This window comes from Dipodomys ordii, unplaced genomic scaffold (assembly GCF_000151885.1).
Source record: "Dipodomys ordii isolate 6190 unplaced genomic scaffold, Dord_2.0 Scaffold249, whole genome shotgun sequence".
Classification (NCBI taxonomy): Eukaryota; Metazoa; Chordata; class Mammalia; order Rodentia; family Heteromyidae; genus Dipodomys; species Dipodomys ordii.
In genome coordinates, this window is record NW_012267465.1 from 325,967 (window position 1) to 345,705 (window position 19,739).

The 19,739-nt window shown below is 54.4% G+C and overlaps 2 protein-coding genes across 2 annotated transcripts in view; both read right to left on the reverse strand.

Annotated features, from left to right (window-relative positions):
• Positions 1–5,804: 5,804 nt before the first annotated feature.
• Tgfb1 (transforming growth factor, beta 1) lies at positions 5,805–19,717 on the reverse strand. The gene is made up of 7 exons (XM_013036082.1): positions 18,811–19,717; positions 15,560–15,720; positions 14,526–14,643; positions 13,354–13,431; positions 12,784–12,931; positions 7,126–7,279; positions 5,805–6,148 (listed from the first exon to the last, which is right to left on the reverse strand). The coding sequence occupies exons 1-7, from the start codon at positions 19,166–19,168 to the stop codon at positions 5,990–5,992; spliced, it is 1,176 nt and encodes a 391-aa protein (XP_012891536.1). The 5' UTR covers positions 19,169–19,717; the 3' UTR covers positions 5,805–5,989.
• The window catches only part of B9d2 (B9 protein domain 2), a 5,793-nt gene continuing 5,610 nt past the window's right edge, over positions 19,557–19,739 (reverse strand). Inside the window, exon 5 of the mRNA XM_013036093.1 lies at positions 19,557–19,609. Coding sequence (XP_012891547.1) covers positions 19,557–19,609 — 53 coding nt within the window. The remainder of the gene's footprint in view (positions 19,610–19,739) is intronic.

Sequence of the window (19,739 nt, forward strand, 5' to 3'; positions counted from 1 at the left end):
AGGTCCCCAGCTGGACCCAGGTGGCGCCGTGGCCTGGCTTCCTTAGGTGGGAGACAGGAGAAGAGGCGGGTGCTGCCCGAGGCCTCCCGTGGGGCCAGGCCTTGTCCCCACATCAGCCATCTCCACAAATCCCAGAGGACAGCAGCTTGGCCCAAGACACGACCCAGTGGGCCAACCCCACAATCCAGAAAGATAGGCCTTCTCGCCCATGGACCCTGGGCTCCCAGGACCCCTTTCTGTGCCCGGCAGTACCAGGCAGCTTCCCCCAGGCTGCCATCTGCTAAGTAAACTCGTGTATGATCCGCTCTGCTGCCGCCCTGAGTTTGTTGTGTTATGTAACAGGAGAGGAGCGGCGCGGGCAGCCATTGAGTCAGTCAGGGTTAGTCAGATGGCGGAGGCTGAGCAAGAGGTGGGCCGGCAGGTCTCCGGGATTAGACGAGGAGACAGGGAGGTGGAGACGGTACTGGGGATGGGGCTGGGGCTGCAGACACCCGCCCTGGTCACAGCAGCCCCCACGAAGACGGGACAGATGCACACACGCTGGGGATGGGGTGGGCGGAATGGCTGAGTCAGGGAGGGAGAGCCCCTCTGATGACGTCCAGCCCCCACCCCTGTGTCTTCTGTCTGTCCTGCCCTGGCTGCCACCCACGTTCTCACCCCCCCCCAGAGCCCCGGGCGACCCTACGCCTGGTCACACCAAGGTCCTGTCTGTCCCCACTGCCCTCCCCCTCGTGTCTCAGTACCTGTGGCTGCCCCCCCAGCCTCCTCTCTTCCTCTCTCTCCATCTCTGCCTTTTCTTCCCAGCCCCACACCCCAGCTTCTGTCACTGTCAGAGTGATTCCCCCCCCCTGCGCCGCCTGCCCCAACCCTCCCTCCTCTCATCTTCACCCTCATTTTTTCCTGTCCCTCTCGCTGCTGCCTCCTGGCCCCGCCCCCTCCCTCCGTGTCTGCCTCCCAGCCTTGGGAAGTCTAGGTCAGAGCTCCACTGGTGATCCCTGGGACCCCAGAGTGAAGGGTCACCGTCTGGTCCCCACCCACGAGGGGGCAGAAGGCTGCGTGGCTGTCTGGGAGAAGGAAATGTCTGTCCTGTGGCCCGGGACCTGCCCGCCACTGCCGCCCCCGGACCGGGGCCGAGTAAACACAGCCAGCAGCCTGGGGATATTTATACCGGAGCTGGGCATGGGGCCAGTGCCCACCACAGCCCCGGCCCAGCCCTGCCCCGCTGCCACCGCCAGCCCAAGCCAGCGTGGCACCAGCCAGCCAAGGGGATGCCGCAAGCACTGGTCACACCTCTGCCAAGGCGTTTCATGGGACAGGACGGGGACCCCCAGGGCTGTCCCCTCCACCCCAGCCCCCCTCACTGAAGCCCCGCCCACAGTGGGGTCACCCAGCAGACTCCACCTGCTCCAGACCCCAGCCCAGACAGAACAGGGCCCTCTACAAGTGCTCAGCAAGCTCACCTCTAACCTGGGGACCTGGCATGGCACAGAGGTGGGGCAAACACTCAGCAAGCTGCAGGCCCAGGGTTTTAGCCCCATTACCACCAAAAATATAGCAGTTGGGCGCCGGTGGCTCATGCCTGTAATCCTAACTACTCAGGAGGCTCAGACCTGGAGGATTGGGGTTTGAAGCCAGTCCAGGCAGAGAGTTCTTGAGACTCTTGTCTCCAATTAACCAACAAAAAAATATGTACTAGAAGCATGGCTCAAGTGATAGAGCACCCCAGGCATGGGGTGGGGGGGGAGCCAGGCACCACGGGCTCACAACTGTAATCTTAGTTACCCAGGAGGCCGAGATCTGAGGATGGAGGTTTGAAGCCAGCTGGGGCAGAAAAGTTCATGAGACTTTTGTCTCCAATGAACCACCAAAAAAATGGGAATTGTGCTATGGCTCAAATGGTAGAGCATCAGCTTTGAGGAAAAAAAGCTCAGGGTCAGCATCTGGGCTGTGATTTCAAGCCCCAAGGTCAGCATACCAAAAAAAAAAGAGGATTGAAGGCAAGAGTTCAAGCCCAAGTACTAATGCACACGAGAGAGGGGAGAGAGAGGAGAAAGGAGAAAACCAGCTGCCGGTGGCTCACACCTGTAATCCTAGCTACTCAGGAGGCTGAGATCTGAGGATTGAGGTTCAAAGCCAACCCAGGCAGGAAAGTCCATGAGACAACTCCATGTGGCTCAAATAGTAGAGCGCTCGCCTTGAGCTGAAGAGCTGAGGGACAGCACCCAGGCCCAGAGTTCAAGCCCCCGGACAAAAAAAAAAGTAAAACATATAACACTAGCTTCCCCAAATATCATCTTTCTCACAGATCCAAGAATACATGCAATAAGCACCTAGATTTCAAGTACAAATGATACAAATGACACTAAGAATGCAGAAGTTCACACCCAGAGAACTGTGAAGATGCTGAGAACACACACACACACACACAGAGCAATCAATGCCAGGAGAGAGCCACAGAAAGGCCCCAGCTTTCATCACAGCCTCACACACGGAGCCGGACACGTGCTGGAGACGCACACCCTGAAATGATAATGCCAGCCAGGCCACAGGCTGCCGGGCCCCGCCGCTGCACACACATCACACACAACACAAGAGGATACCTGCCCAGTTACAGCCGAGACAAGCCTGTGGAGATGCGGGAAGTGGGGTGCCCTCCCCCACCCCGCCCTGCCCTGGTCCCCACAGGTCCCTCGAGGGGGCAGGAAGACTGCACTGGCCGGGGCCACTTCCTGTCATGCCGGACAGGAAGCCCAGGCTCCAGCCGGAACCCAAGCTCCCCCCCAACTTCCCCCAAAGCCCCTGGCTGATGCCCGCAGAGGTGGAGCAGGGGTGCGGCCAGGAGGGAGCAGGGCACCCTGAACCCCCTGCCCTGCGGTCAGCCCGTGCAGGCGGGCAGGGCAGGGCAGGGCAGGCGAGTCCTGAGTGGGTCAGGGCCAGGCCACCCAGAGGGCTTGGGGAGCAGGGGGGAGGGGAAGGGGGCAGGGCAGGGGGCACACGGCCAACACAGGTGCTGAGCCCGCCCTGCTTTGCCCAGCACCCTCACCCCTGCCAACGGAACCTCACTGCAGGAGTCGGACAAAGCCAGTATTCGTGCTCCCAAGGCCTGGACAGACCTCAAGACCTCTGGGGGGGGGGGTTCCTACAAACTGCTAAATATGGGCTCCTGGGATGTAATAGGGGCCCTCAGGGTGACTGGAGACCTCAGGAGTTGAAGGGAACCCCAGGGTCTAATGGAGACGCTCAGGGTGATGGGGGACCCCAGGATATGATGGGCGCATGGCCAGCTGTGGGGCCATGTGGGGCTCCCTAGGCAGGGACAGAGGGGTGAGAGCTGTCAGACAGTGCGTAGGACCAGCCTCAGCCTCGGTCTGGGACTGTGACATGTGTCAGCTCCGTGGGTGGCGTGGGTGGGGCTCTGGCAGGTCACACGGTGACCATGACCCATGGAGGATGTTTGTGTAAGTGCGGGGCGGGGGCCAGGGGGCCTCATTTCCTGATGGGGCTCTGACGCTCTGCTATGTGTCTGTGTGACACGGCCTGGAGCCATGTCTGGTGCGAAGTGACCCTATGGAATCTATTTGTGTGGCTCCTTTGACTGGTGTCATGTCCTAACAGAGTTTGCTGCGGGGCTGGGCTGTGTTTATGGGATGGGGTGACGCTGTGTCTGTTTATATCTCTGCGACTGTGACTGCACACTTATCCTGGGATATACGGCAATCCAGGTGTCTATCAAGGTGAGGTTGTGTGTGTGTGTGTGTGTGTGTGTGTGTGTGTGTGTGTCCAAGTCTCAGCCTCAGTGGTTTCTGCACACACAAGGCTGGTAACCAAGGCAGCCCCACCACCACTCATACCCCCCCCACCCCATTGTGGCTCCCAGACAGGAAGAGACTGAAGGAGGGAGTGGCAAGACCCTCTCTCACCCCAACCCACTGCTGCCAGTGGCCTCAGGCCCCCAGGCCCAGCCTCTCTGCCCACTTTTGCAGACGATCCCTGCACCAGGGAGACGTGGAGGGGCTTGGGAAAGGCAGGGGGAGGGAGGAAGTGAAAGCTGGGTGGAGAGGAAGCTGAGAGGCCCAGAAAGAGGAAGTAGGGGAGAAGTCATCAGTAGGTCTCCACAACCGGCCACCCCTTGAGTGGATCAACTCACTCCCCCTTGTTCACAGGCCTGCCGTAGCTCCCGTGTCCCACCAAGCTCCCGTGGCCTAGAGGAGGGCTTACATACACAGCCCTGAATTCAAATCCTAGCTCTGCGAGCTTCACAAAATAACTTAACCTCTCTGTGCTTGACTTTTTTTTTTTTCGCTAGTCCTAGGGCCTGAACTTTCCGGAATCTCTTTAGCTCAAGCCTAACATTCTACCACTTGAACCACAGCTCCACTTCTGGCTTTTTGGTTGGTTCACTAGAGATCAGAGAGTCTCATGGATATTCCTACCCAGGCTGGCTTTGAACCACCGATCCTCAGATCTCAGCCTCTTGAATAGCTAAGATTTCAGGCATGAGCCACCAGGGCCCGGCTAAGCTTCTGCCAGAAAAGCCTCTTCTCAATTCTGCTAAAGCAGTGACCACGAGCAGTTATGTCGATGGAAGAACCTGGCTGGAATCCAATGTAACTTTATTTACGAAATCAGCCAGTGAGCCGGGGCTGGCCCCAGGCTGCACTTGGCCCAGCCATGCTCAGTGGCTGTGGGAAGTGTGCGGTGAGCTAGAACCTCACACCTGGCATGTAGATTGTTATTACTTTCCGGCCAGTGAGCATTCCCATCTGACTCAGCCCCCAACACCCTTTTCTTGCTCACATCTCCCAGCCACGCCAGCCTCTTGCCCCTCCCAGAGCTGGTCCTCACTTCCGGTCTTGGCTTTTTTTTTTAAAGTCAAGGCATGGCTAGACAGGCAGGCCTACCATTTGAGCAACACTCTAGCCGATTTTAGCGTTTTTTTTTCCTATCACAGTATCTTCGGTTTGTTTTTCCTCCTTAAACCTGACTAGACTGTAATCCTCTTACTTAATCTTTCCTCCGCATCTAGGATGACAGGCATGGAATTACCGTGCTCAGCTTTCTCACTGAGAAGGAAGACTCTCGATTTTTTTGGAGGGGGGCTTGGCCTCCAACTGTGATCCTCCCTCTCAATCACCTCTGGAGAAACTGGGATTACAGGCATGAGTCACCACACTCCATTCTTGGTCTTTCCTTTTGCTAGTCTATCAGGAACAACCCCTCCCCAGTCACCCCTAGGCAGCTGGCCTTTTTGGTTTCCTTAAGTCTCCTGACCTTCCTCCCAGCAATCCTCTCTACCCTCACTAACCACCCCTCTCTGTCACTGCTTCCTACTATATATCCCTGAACCATTATATTTTGCTGTCTCTCACTCCCAAAAGTAGATTCCTAGTGGGCTGGAACACTGGATGTCTTTTCTTTTTCTGTCTTTCTTTGGGACAGAGTCTCAACCATGTAACCCAGACTGTCCTGGAATCCCCTCAGCAAGCTCCTCCTCATCTTTTGAATTTATAATCCTCCTGCCTCGGCCTCCTGAGCTGGGATTATAAGCATACATCACCGAGCCTGGCTCCTTAGTTTCTTTTCCTCACTCTCGAAGATGGGGTTGTCTGACTCTGTTGCCTCGGTTGTTGCTAAGATGACGCAGGAATTCCTTGACAGAAGGCCCTTCGCTGGGTAAGCAGATCTAATTAAGGTTCATCATCCTGGCCCCTGCCTGTGCCTACAGGGGTTTAAGTGATGGGCAGATGAATGGGGAAGAGGAGAGAGACCCGATGCCTGCCCAATGACATGGAGACCACCATCAGTCCTCTTTCACCTTTAATGGGCCCCCCCAGGTGGACTTGGGGCACAGGTGTCCTTTTAAATACAGTCCCTGGGCATGGCAGGGGCATGGCGTGGGGTGGTGGGCGGAGCCGGGCCTGCCGGGGTGGGGCATGGATGGGAGGGGGGAGCCAGGCTGGGAGGGCGGGGTCAGGCCTGGTGGGTGGGGCTAGCTGCACTTGCAGGAGCGCACGATCATGTTGGACAGTTGCTCCACCTTGGGCTTGCGGCCCACGTAGTACACAATGGGCAGCGGCTCCAGCACCTGAGGCACACAGCATGGCGAGGCGGACGCACCCGGGTTATGCTGGTTGTACAGGGCCAGGACCTGTGGGGGAGAGGGGAGGGTTCCAGGTCACAGGCGTCACGGAGAGGGCACGGGACGGGGTGCAGAGGGGCCCCCCTGAAGGACACCTCTTACCCCCATGTCCCCATCTCTCTGTCTGTCCTCTTCACTGCTTGTCTCTCAGTGTCTTTCAACATTTTGTTGTTGTTTTTTTTGCCAGTCCTGGGGTTTGAACTCAGGGCCTGGGCACTGTCCCCGAGCCTCTTTGTACACAAGGCTAGCACTCTACCACTTTGAGCCACGGAACCACTTCCAGCTTTTTCTGAGGAGTTTAATGGAGATAAGACTCTCACCAACCTTCCTGCCGGAGCTGGCTTTGAACTGTGATCTTGAGATCTCAGCCTCCTGAGTGCTAAGATTACATCTTTTTTTTTTTTGTCAGTCATGGGGCTTGAACTCGGGGCCTGGGCACTCCCCCTCAGCTCTTCATCTCAAGGTGAGCGCTCTATCATTTGAGCCACAGCACCACTTTCGGTTTTCTGGTGGTTAATTGGAGATAAGAGTCCCACGGACTATCCTGTCTGGGCTGGCTTTGAACCGTGATCCTCAGATCTCAGCCTCCTGAGTAGCTAGGGTTACAGGCATGAGCCACCAGCCCCCAGGCCCCAACTTTCTTAAGATTCATTCCAAGATCCAAATATTCCAACACAGACTTTCAATACTCCATGATTACCCGTGAGCCACCAGCACCCAGCTACAGCTGTCATTATCGCTGCCTGTTTCCCCAGCCCTCTGTCTCTCCCCATGTATCTCCTCATCTCTGCCTGCCTCTCATCTGTCACCCCCATCCCATCTCTCTGTCTCGCCCTAGTTCTGTCTCCCCCATCTCTGTCTCTTCCCGTTCCATCTCTCCATCTCTTCCCTACCCCACCAGCTTATCTGGTTGGTATTACTCCCTTTTCTCTCTCCTCTTCCTTAGTGTCCCTTTGTCTGCCCTTGAGGGGTGAGGCCAGACCCACCTTGCTGTACTGTGAGTCCAGGCTCCAGATGTAAGGGCAAGGGCCCAGGCAGAAGTTGGCATGGTAGCCCTTGGGCTCGTGGATCCACTTCCAGCCCAGATCCTTACGGAAGTCAATGTATAGCTGCCGGACACAACAGTTCTTCTCAGTGGAGCTGTGGGCAAGAGGAACACAGTCAGGAGCGGGCAAAGGCCAGATCGTACCTCCCTCACCTGCGTGTCTCCCCTTTTCATTCTACCTCCACAAGAATCACAGTTGCAAAGGGCTGGACGCCAGTGGCTCACACCTGTAATCCTAGCTACTCAAGAGGCTGAGATTGAGCGCTAGCCTTGAGCTGAAGAGCTGAAGGACAGTGCCCAGTCCCAGAGTTCAGGCCCCACAACTGGACCGGAAAAAAAAAAGGCTAAAATTCTAGGATCATGGTTTGAAGCCAGCCTTGGCAGGAAAATACACACACACACACACACACACACACACACACACACACACACACAATTTGCCAGTCCTGGGGCTTGAACTCAGGGCCTGGGAACTGTTGTTGAACTTCTTTTGCTCAAGACTTGGGGGGCTGGGAAGATGGCTCAGTGGTAGAGCGCTAGCCTTGAGCTGAAGAGCTGAGGGACAGCGCCCAGGCCCAGAGTTCAGGCCCTACGACCAGACCAAAAAAAAAAAAAAAAAGACTTGGCACTCTACCACTTGAGCCATGGCACCACTTCAGGCTTTTTCTGTGAATGTGGTACTGAGAAATGAAACCCAGGGCCTCCTGCATGCTAGACAAGCACTCTGTGAGAGATTATACATATTATATATAATATATATACTTATTTATTTTTTGTCAGTTATGGGGCTTGAACTCTGGGCCTTGGCATTGTCCCTCAGCTCTTCAGCTCAAGGCTAGTGCTCTACCACTTGAGCCACAGCACCACTTCTGGTTTTCTGGTGGTTATTTGGAAATAAGAGTCTCACGGACTTTCCTGCCTGGGCTGGCTTTGAACCTTGATCCTCAGATCTCAGCCTCCTGAGGAGGTAGGATTACAGGCATGAGCCACAGGTACCCAGTTCCCAATTAACCCCAAAAAAGCCAGGAGTGGAGCTGTGGCTCAAGTGGTAGAGTGCTAGCCTTGAGCAAAAAAGCTCAGGGACAGCACCCAGGCCCTGAGTTCAAGCCCCAGGACCAGTGCATGCACACACAAGCACTCACACATGTGCGTGCACATGCGCACAAACACACACACACACACACACACACACACACACTCAAAAGCAGCAGCAATGAGTAGTGATCATCATCAACCAGAATTAAGCCCCTTGCTGAGACCATTACAATACACAATCACATGAAGGAGTAATAACGTAGCTCCATGTGTGCTGGTTTTGTGGGACACATGTTTGCTGAATGAATAAAAATACCTTCCCAGGCCACAGGCTGTAGCTTGTCATGTCATGTTCTGCACTCCATTCCACTCATGGCAAATGCCAAGTCCCTGCCAGAAGCCTCAAGGTGCTACCGCAGCTGGCTGATCTCAACTTCTTCTCCAATCAACTCCCACTTCAGCCCGGCCACATCGGCTTCCGGTCTATGCCTTAAATCCAGTCCTATCGCAGGGCCTTTACGCTTCCTGTTTCTTTGCCTGGCCTACTCAGCTGCCACTCTGGCTGGTGCTTTCACTTCATGGCTCAAAGGCTTGTCACTCGGAGCGTTACAGCTAGGCCTGGCCTGCCATAGGCGCTCCAAAAATATTAATGACACAAAGGAAGATCATTTCTTCAGGCATCATTTCTTCATTTCTTTCTGAGCTCTCCTAGCCAATGTGTCAATCCCACTGATGGTTAAATCCACACGGTGGAATATGGCACTGCAGTTGTGAGAAACTATGGAACTGTCCCTGTGTGAAATGGAGTGAAATCCTGGTAACTGTGACGCTGCATGGATCATGGAAACCTACTGAATTGCTTTTTCTGTCTTTCAGACTGTCCAGACTAAAAACAGTTTAATCAGAATAGGAAAAGTAAACAATTCTCAAGATCCATTGCTTTCTGTCTCCTTCCTCTGACTTATTTTCCTTCTTATCATCCTCTGTTGGATTATTAGGCTATCTGCTTTCCCTCTGAACACAGGAAATTCTATTTTGTCTCCAAATGCCTGGCACACAGTAGGTAATCACCAAATGAGGAATACATAAGTCAATAAAATATGTTTGTTTGTTTGTTTTTGAAGTCCTGGAGCTTGAACTCAGGGCCTCGGCACCGTCCTTGCTCTTCTTTTGCTCAAGGCTAGCATTCAACCACTTGAGGCACAGCAGCACTTCCGGCTTTTTCTGCTTATGTGGTACTGAGGACTCAAACCCAGGGCTTCATGCATGCTAGGCAAGCAATCTACCACCAAGCCACATTCCCAGCCCATTTACATGTATTTTAAAAACACCAGTGGGGGGCTGGGAAGGTGGCTCAGTGGTAGAGTGCTTGTCTTGCATGCCTGAGGCCCTGGGTTCTATTCCTCAGCTCCACATAAGCAAAAAGAAAAAGAAAAAAGCCGGAAGTGGCACTGTGGCTCAAGTGGTAGAGCACTAGCCTTGAGCTGAAGAGCTGAGGGACAGCACCCAGGCCCAGCGTTCAGGCCCCACGACCGGACCCAAAAAAAATAAATAAGTAAATAAAAAATAAAAACACCAGTGTGAGCTAGGAGGTTGGCTCAGTGGTAGAGTGCTTGCCTTGCATGCATGAAGCCCTGGGTTTGATTCCTCAGCACCACATAAACAGAAAAAGCCACTGTGGCTCAAAAGGTAGAGCACTAGCCTTGGGCTGAAGAGCTGAAAGACAGTGCCCAGGCCCAGAGTTCAGGCCCACAACCGATCAAAAAAGAAAAATAAATAAATGAAATGAAAACACCAGAGGCTCATGCCAGTGATCCCAGCTATTCAGGAGACTGATATATGAGGATCCTGGTTGAAAGCCAACTTGAGAAGGAATTATCTCTACATATTCATCAAAAAGCGGGCAGTGGAGCTGTGACTCAAATGGTAGAGCACCAGCACGGAGTGAAACTCTCCAGGATTTTACTTTCCAGGATTGCGACTTGCCAACTACTGATGATGATGATGGCATTCTGGAATTCCTCTATTTCAATCCTGCATTCCAACGTTCTTCAGTTTCCAGCCCATCACCCTGGAGGCCGGGCCTGCCAACTTGCTGAAGATTCATTGCAAGATTCAAACATTCAACAGACTTTCAACACTCCATGATTACCCGCATTTGGCCTTCCCTACCTCCACTCTCTGTATATGCTCCAGCCCAGGATCCCACCATTCCTAACCCAATCAACACTCAGGACTCCTATCGGCTATCTCTGGAGACTGCAGAAATCCAAGGGTCCACTTGTGCTTTTTTTTTTTTTGTCTGTAGTGGGGCTTGAACTCAGGGCCTAGGCGCTGTCCCTGGACTCTTTTGCTCATGGCTAGCACTCTACCACTTTGAGCTACAGTGCCACTTCCAGCTTCTGAGTAGTTCATTGAGATAAGAGTCACAAGGGACTTTTCTGCCTGGACTGGCAGAATCCTCAGATCTCAACTTCAGATCTCAACCTCTTAAGTAGGTGAGAACCACCAATGCCTGGATCTTTTTTTTTTTTTGGTACCAATCCTGGAGCTTGAATTCAGGGCTTTGGTCCAGTCCTTGAACTTTTTTTTTTTTTTTTTTTTTTGTCGGTCATGGGGCTTGAACTCTGGGCTTGGGTGCTGTCCTTGTGCTCTTCAGCTCAAGGCCAGTGCTCTACCGCTTGAGCCACAGAGCTACTTCCGGTTTTCTTGTGATTTACTGGAGATGATAGTCTCACAGACTTTCCTGCCCGGGCTGGCTTTGAACCGCGATCCTCAGATCTCAGCCTCCTGAGTAGCTAGGATGACAGGCACCGGCACCCGGCTTGAGCTTTTTCTTTCTTTCTTTCTTTTTTCTTTTTTTTGGGGGGGGTCTAGTCATGGGGCCTGAACTCTGGGCCTGGGTGCTGTCCCTCAACTCTTCAGCTCAAGGCTAGCATGCTACCACTTGAGCTTTTTTTTTTTCTGCTTATGTGGTGCTGAGGAATTGAACCCAGGGCCTCATGCATGCAAAGCAAGCGCTCTACCACTGAGCCACCTTCCCAGCCCCATTTTCTTTCTTTTTTTCTCTCAAGGTTAGTGGCTTATACCTGTAATACTAGCAACTTAGGAAGCTGAGATCTCAGAATCACATTTTAAAGCCAAACTGGGTAGGAAGTCTGTGAGACTTTTATCTTCAACTAACCTCCCAAAAGCTGGAAGTGAAGGTGTGGTTCAAGTAGTAGAGGGCCAGACTTAAATGAAAAAGCTGAGGGACAGTGCAAAGGCCCTGAGTTTAAGTCCCAGTACTGATGCGCATGTGTGCATACACAGCACTTGTACATGTGCGCATGTATATACACACACGAGCATGTACGTACACACACACACACACACACACACACACACACACACACACCCCGTGAGATTCTAATCTCCAATTAATAACAGAAAAAGCCAGAAGTAGTGCTGTAGCTCAAGAGGAAGAGTGCTAGTTTAGGGACAGTGCTCAGGCGTAGAGTTCAAGGCCCAGGACTGGCAGGGGAAAAAAAAGCCAGAAGTGGAGTTTGGCTCAAATGGTAGAGTGCTACTTTTGAACAAAAAAGCTTGAGGAGGCTGGGGTGCTGGTGACTCAGGCCTATAATCCTAGCTACTTAGAAGGCTGAGATCTAAGGATCATGGTTCAAAATCTAGAAGTGGAGCTATGACTCAAAATGGTAGAGTGCTAGCCTTGAGCAAAAGAGTTCAAGCCCCAAGACCGGCACCCAAAAAAAATTGTTTTTCTGTTCACAGTACTTGGGATTGAATCCAGGACTTTATGGATATACTAGGCAAACAATTTACCAGTTGTGCCATGACCCCAACCCAACATTCAATATGTGCATGTTAGAATCCCAGCATTCTAGAACACCAACTGCTAACCCTGTAAGGATCCAACAAGAAGCAGAATGCCTGTCATCCTGGCTACTCAAGAGCCTGAGATCTGAGGATTGCAAGTTCAAAGTCAGCCTAGGCAGGAAGGTCCATGAGACTCTTCTCTCCAATTAACTAGCAAAAGGCCAGAAGTGGATATATGGCTCAAGTGGAAGAGTGTTAGTCTTGAGGGGAAAAAAAATTCCATGAGTTCACATCACAGTATTGATACAAATAAGGAAAGAATGAATCCAACAAGACACCTGTCCAACCCTTCCTGCCCAGCCATCTCAACAGCCTCTGATTCCAACACTCCAGCAAGAAAACAACCTGATCTCCACAGCAGAGCAGCCCTGGCCCCACACCCCAGCATTTTAGAACTGAAAACTTTTCCCCAAGCCCCCTTCTAAGCCCACAGAGATTAGCTCAATTCAACACACGCAGACAAGCCGGGTGCTTGTGGCTCATGCCTTTCATCCTAGCTACTCAGGAGGCTGAGATCTGAGATCTGAGGATCAAGACTCTTTTCTCCAATGAACTAGTAGAGCACTAGCCTTGAGTGGAAAAAGGGATAGCACCTAGGCCCTGAGTTCAAGCCCTACAACTAGGGAAAAAAAAAAGACACACAGACAGCAGGAGCCAGGCGTCCAGGCCGAAGGCTGTGCGCGCTCACCTGAAGCAGTAGTTGGTGTCCAGAGCTCGGCGGTGGCGGGAGCTATGCAGGGGCTGAGCCCGCTCCAGAGGGGTGGCCATGAGGAGCAGGAAGGGCCGGTTCAGGTCATGAATGGGTCCCAGGTCCCCTCGACGCTTGGAAGTTACTCCTACTTGGGTTTGGGAGTCAGTGGGTCAGGCACACACATGTGCATGCGCCCATGCACATACATGCACACACAGACACACACAAGGAGGGATGGTTCAGTAGGCAGGTAGCTAATGAGGTCTCACAAATGTGTGTGCATGGTGCACACATGTGTATTGCATAGTGTGCATACGTGTACATGCATTTATGTATGTGCAGGCACACACATGCATGTTCCCGTGAGCATGCACACACACAAGCAACATATATGGATGTGCACACAAGCAGTTGTACATACATGTGTGTACATGTATATACTCACACATGTGTATTCGTGCATGCCCATGTGTCGGTGTGCACACACGTGTGCGTGTGGATGTATGTGCACACATCGCACACATGTGGACTCATGCACGTGGACATGCATGTGGAGGTCAGCCTCACCGTTGATGTCCACGTGGAGTATGTTATCTTTGTTGTCACATGAGCAGTGGGCGCTGAAGCGAAATCCCTCTATTGAATCTGTGGGAGAGGAGAAGGGAAGACAGTATGAGGATACAGCTCACCCAGCCTGAGGGGAGAGGGAGGAAGGAGGCTCGAGGGTTTGCTCCTTCCCTGCGGTTTTTTTTTTTTCTTTGTCATCCCTGGGGCTTGAACTCATGGCCTGGGCACTGTCCCTGAGCTCTTTTGGTCAAGGCTAACATCTACAGTTTGAGTCACAGCTCCACTTCCAGTTTGGGGGTGGTTGATGGGACGTAAGAGTCTCATGGATTTCCTGCCCAGGCTGGCTTTGACCCATAATCCTCAGATCTCAGCCTCCTGAATAGTTAGGATTTGTAGGCATGAGCCACCGGCAAGCTTTATTTGTTTTGTTCTTTTGCTTTGCAATACTAGAGTTTGAACTCACAGCCTCATACTTGCTAGGCAGGCACTCTGTCACTTGAGCCATGCCCTTGGCCTGGTTCTTTGTTAGTTAATTGGAGATATGAGTTCATGGACTTTTCTGCCTTGGGCTGGCTTTGGACCAAAGATCCTCAGAGCTCTGCTTCCCAAGTAGCTAGGATTACAGGTGTGAGCCACCAATGCCCTTCTGGAGGGGCCTGTTTTTTGTTTTTTTTTGGGGTCCGGTCATGGGCCTGAACTCTGGGCCTGGGCGCTGTCCCTCAGCTCTTCAGCTCAAGGCTAGCGCTCTACCACTTGAGCCACAGTGCCACTTCCCGCTTTTTTCTTTGTGTGGTGCTGAGGAATCGAACCCAGGGCCTCATGCATGCAAGGCAAGCACTCTACCACTGAGCCACCTTCCCAGCCCTGGAGGGGCCTGTTTTGAGTAGCAGGTGTGTGTGTGTATGTGTGTGTGTGTATAAAAAGCCAGACATAGCTTTTTTTAAATAGACACTTTTGGGGGGGGCAGTTGTGAGGCGTGAACTCAGGGCCTGGGTGCTGTCCCTGAGCTCTTTTGCTCAAGGCTAGCACTCTACCACTTTGAGCCACAGCGCCACTTCCCAGACATAGCTTTTTGACACCAGCAATGGGTGTGCAGGGGTGCTAGACAAGAGCACCTCAGGATGAACTAGAGGCTAGCCCCATTAACAGATTGACAGAATAAGGAATCTCACCTCCGTGGCTCAACCACTGTCGCACAACTCCAGTGACATCAAAAGACAGCCACTCAGGGGAATCTGTGGAGGTCAGCAGCCGGTTGCTGACGTAACGCCAGGAATTGTTGCTGTACTTCTGGGGGACCATAAAACCGGGTGGGGGGAAGAATAGGAGAGTGATATCATTATATCCCCACAGACACTGACTGCACCCTCATTCTATCACCTCTCCCAAAGGAGCTTCTACCTTCACCCACAACATCCAAAAGGAAAGGCACAGAAAGAGCCCAGAGCACCGGTGGCTCACACCTATAATCCTAGCTACTTAGGAGGCTGAGATCTGAGGATCAAGGCTCAAAGCCAGCGTGCGCAGGAAAGTGCGTGAGACTCTTATCTCCAATTAATCACCAGAAAACCAGAAGTGGCGCTGTGGCTCAAAGTGGTAGAGTGTTAGCCTTGAGCTGAAGAGCTCAGGGACCAGAGTTCAAGCCCAGAGTCTAGGCCCAGAGTTCAAGCCCCATGAAGGATAAAAGGGGGGAACAAAGGAAAAAAAAAAGAAAGAGCCCAAGGCTATACTGTCTCTCTCTGAAGTCCGCCTCAGTTTCTTCCCTTGTGAGAGAATTCTGGGCTTTGTGCAGTTTGGCCTGCCCCTACCCCACAGCCACTATTGCTCACATTCTAGGGGTAGCTGCACATGGGGTTCCACAACTTTCTAAGGATTTTAGTTACAAGGTATTTGAGAGCTGTGGCTCACACCTATCATCCAAGCTACCACCCCTTGGGTTATTTTTCAGGTAAGACCTCAAGTTTTTGCCTTGGTTGGTCTCAAATAGCAATCATCTGGGCTCTCTGCCTCCTTTGTATCTGGAATGACAAGTGTGCGCCACCATACCCAACTTCAGTGTCTGAAAGTTGTAAAGAGCTCCAGGATTCAATGTCTGCACCCTTCTATCCTTGTAGGCCAGATATCTATGAAGACCCTGCGGCCTGCCAGCAACCCCATGGCCAGAGCTGAGTGGTCCATACCACACCTCCCAGGCTCTTGGCTTCACCTGGTAGAGTTCCACATGCTGCTCCACACTTGACTTGAGCCTCTGCAATCTCAGTTCTGCCCGGGAAAGCAACAAGGGGTCAGGCACCGCTTCCCGAAGTTCTGATGTGTTGAAGAACATATATACACTGTGTCCGACGTTTTGAGTATTTCGATAGATTTCTAAGGAAGAGGAGTACAGAGAGGAAGAGAATGAGAGGTTGGCAGGGATGAAGAGAGAAGACACACCTCATGTCTGGGGGGAGGAATTCTGGAGCTGAAGGGCGTGCCCTTGGGGACGGGGCTTCTCTCCTCTAGATGTAGATGTGTGTGTGTGTCTGTGTGTGTGCCAATACTGCAGCTAGAACTCATAGCCTTAAGCTCTTGACTTTTCCACTCAAGGCTGCCACTTTACCACTTGAACCATACCCATACCTCCCCTTATGGCTTTTTGATGGTTCGTTGGAGATTCGAATCTGAAGGACTTTCCTGCCTAGGCTGGCTTCAAACTATCATCTTCAGATCTCAGCCTTTTGAGTAGCTGGGAGGACTGGTGGGAGCCACCAGCATCTGGCATTGTTTCTTCCTCTGTAGAATGCAGTCTTGCCCATTCTTCTCTCCCAGAAAACATCATGTGTCCCCCACGGAGGCTCTTCTGCCTACTCCCAGCTTCTCCAGGGCTTTGCACCTCTGATGTAAATTAAATGGCAGAGAAAGGGGCAAGGTAGGGCAGAGCAGAGCATCAGCACTGGTATTCTCTAGGACCCCTTCAGCTTCTCAGCTGTGTGATGCTGGGCACTATATCCCCCATCTCTGAACCTGGGCTCTTCTAACTGAAGTAAGGCGTGGCTTGCAGCTAGTTGGTGCTGGTGGCTTTCACCTGTAATCCTAGCTATTCAGGAAGCTGAGATCTGGAGATCAAGGCCAAAGCTAGCTTAGGCAGAAATGTCTGCCAGACCCTTCTCTCCAATTAGCCACCAAAAAAAACTAGCCAGAAGTGGAGCCATGGCTCAAGTGGTAGAGTGCCAGACTTGAGTGAGAAAGCTCAGGGACAGTACCCAGGTCTTGAACTCAAGTTACAGTACCAGTACGGGTGTACGTATGTATACACACACACACACACACACACACACACAGTGTTTTTCTAGTCCAGGGAAAACTTGAGGTTAGAAATAAAGGGACAGGCTGTGAGCTCCAGTATCAACTGTGGTAGTTGCTTAGGGCCTCCTGACGTGTGTGTGTGTGTGTGTGTGTGTGTGTGTGTGTGTGTGTGAAGGTAGCAGGGAATCTGATGAAGGATGGAGGGCAGAAGCTCCCATGGCCCCCTTCCCCCCTCCCCCTAACCACCTCCCACACCATCCCCCAAGACCTATTCTGGGTCCAGTGGTTATCCAGAAAACCCAAAGGGAAAGGAAAGCCCTGGCTGGGGGTGACAGATAGGGAGAGAAGGGAGGCCAGGAAGGGTTGGGGTGCAGTAGAGGAAGAGGTCTACTAAGACGAGGGAGGCAGGATGGGAGGATAAAGATGGCAGAGATGGGGGAGGCAGACACCAGAAGATCCACATATGAGCTGAGAGACTACTGAGAGGAAAAATCAAGTGGGGAAAAATAGAAAAAGTGGCAGGGAATAAAAAGGATCAGAGTCAAGCCCCGGTGGCTCACACCTGTAATCCTAGCTACTCAGGAGGCTGAGATCTGAGGATCACGGTTCAAAGCCAGCCAGGGCAGGAAAGTCTGTGAGACTTTTGTCTCCAATGCAACACCAGAAAACCAGAAGTGGCGCTGTGGCTCAAGTGGTAGAGCTCTTGCCTTGAACTGAGGAGCTCATGGACAGCACCCAGGCTCAGAGTTCAAGCCTCACAACTGACCAAAAAAAAAAGTTACATGTTCTATGTGTATAACGAAAAAAGGAAGCAAGTGGGGCTGTCATTTGAAGTCACAAAGTGGGGTGCGGAATGACACCCCAAAGGGAGAAAGTGAAACTAGGAGGAACTGAGAGACGCGGGGTCCAGAGTGGGTGCTGAAGGGGCGTGGCCCCGCGTTGGCCCCGCCCCCGCGCCGCAGGGGCGTGGTCCCGCGTTAGCCCCGCCCTGGCTGGGTGAGGCTGGCGAGGAAGGCACTGCTGGGTGAGGGCGGGGCCGGACCTGCCCCGTCTCGCCCCGGGCTCCGCACGCGGGATCCCCGCCTCCTCGGGGCACGGGAAGGAAAGGGAGGGGAGGAAGACCAGGCCGCCGGGCGCTGGGGTTTCCCCAGCCTCCCCACCCAAGAGGAACTGGGACTTCGGGGGTTCAGGTTGCTCCGCGGGGGTCCTTCCAAGCCTCTCCTCGGAAGCGCGGGCTCCGCCCTCGCGCGTGGCACCCACGTGGGGGGGCCCTACGAATTCGGGTTTATTTTCCCCCCAGCTTCCTCTTCAGAGTTCTCTCTCTCACACACACACACCCCACGTTTTGCCCCGGGGCCTCACTCTCTTCTTCCGGGCGACAGGCACTGGCCGCTGGGCCTGGATGGCACAGGATCCCCCCTTTTCCCACGCCTGACTCCCCCTTTTCTCCCAACCCCAATGCTCGAGATGTCCTGGGGGCTTGCTTCCTCCCGGCTGGGCGCCCTCGATTCTTCTGTCCCGTCTACTCGCAGCACCCCAATACCTCTCCGTGTACCCCCTCTTTTGGGAGCTGTCCCTCCTGCACCTCTGCCCTAACGACCTGGCTAGCCTGTCCTCCCATATTTATCACCTCACCCTACCCCAAACCGCGACGCCCCCCTCCAGGCGCGCACACACACACCCCACGTGTTCCTGGCCGCCCTCTGGGCTCTTCCTGGAACTTCTGGGGTACACTGCACCCCAGTTCCCCAGTCTTCCCCATCCCAGCTCCGCGTCACGCTCTCTTCTTTCTTAACCATCAAAAGCTAGGTCTTTGCTTCCCCAGGCTCCCCTCCCACTCTCTTACCGAGGAACCTCAGGAACCCGGCACTCTAGCGAACCTCAAAGCGGGGCCCTGCCCCACTCATGCACCCCCACTGCTTCTCTAATGAGGGGCTGCCCCGCCCCGCGACCCTGCGCTCTGCTCTAGACCTTCTCCATTATCTCCTCCCCATCGCCAGACGCCTGAAGGGCTGGGGTTCAGCGCCATCCGCTTTGCCCCCCCCCCCCCCCCTGCCAGTCCACACACACACACACACACACACACACACACACACGTCCCGGCGCCGCCAGCCGGCTCCCTGGGCCGGTGGCTTCCTCCCGGTGACCCCCGCAGGCCCCCGGGGTGCTCACGGTTCTGGCTGTCCAGCATGAGCACGCGCGTGACCTCCTTGGCGTAGTAGTCCGTCTCGGGCTCGGGCTCGGGCTCGGCGCCCTCGCCGGCCACCCGGTCGCGGGTGCTGTTGTAGAGCGCGAGCACGGCGTCGGGCAGCGGGCCGGGCGGCGCGTCCCCCGGGCTCGGCGGGCTGGCCAGCCGGAGCTTGGACAAGATCTGGCCGCGGATGGCCTCGATGCGCTTCCGCTTCACCAGCTCCATGTCGATGGTCTTGCAGGTGGACAGTGCCGCGGCCGGCCGGCCCGGCGTCAGCACCAGGAGCCACGGCAGCGGCAGCAGCAGCAGCGGCAGCAGCCGCAGCCCCGAGGGCGGCATGGAGGAGGCGGCGCCCCCACGGCACGGCCGGGGGCGCGGCGGGCTGGGCGGGGACCCCCGGGGCCGAGCTGAGAATCCCCGATTCGGAGGAAAGCCGCCGGGGTCTCGCGGAGGAGGTCCGGACCCGGGGTTTCGGTCTGCGAGCTGGGGGCGAGGGCGGGTGCCCGAGGGCGGGTGGTCTGGAAAGGGGGCGCGGCGGCAGGTCTGACGTCGATCCGCCGGGTCTCCGGGAGAGCCGAGGGTCCCAAGGTGCGGGGTGCCGGGCTCCGGGCGGCGTGCTGGGGGTGCGCCCCGGGGCTGGGGTGAAGTCTTGGCGGGAGGTGGCCTTGGCGGCTCCGGGGGCGCTGGTGTCCGGAACGGGGGTGCCCGGGGAGCGCCGTGTCGGGGGTCAGGGCCGGAGCCGGTGATCGGGGGGCGCCCCGGGCCCCCAGGTCCCGCGTCCTCGGGGGTGGGGCGGGGTGGGAGGCAGCCCGGTGCCAAGCGGTCCCCGCGCGTCTCCGGCTCCCAGCGGCAGCGGAAAAGTCTCAAAACTTTTTCTCTCTCTCTCGTCTTCTCCCAGCCCGCCGGTCCC

Bases quoted from the DNA above. Each gene is read 5' to 3' on its own strand.
- Tgfb1 (XM_013036082.1), bottom strand. From the start codon at position 19,168: ATGCCGCCCTCGGGGCTGCGGCTGCTGCCGCTGCTGCTGCTGCCGCTG. The intron at 14,644-15,559 runs GTGAAGCCAAGA...ATGGTCCCCCAG, and splicing joins AGCATGTGGAACTCTACCAG to AAGTACAGCAACAATTCCTG. The intron at 13,432-14,525 runs GTGAGATTCCTT...CCTCTCCCACAG, and splicing joins ACAGTGGTTGAGCCACGGAG to ATTCAATAGAGGGATTTCGC.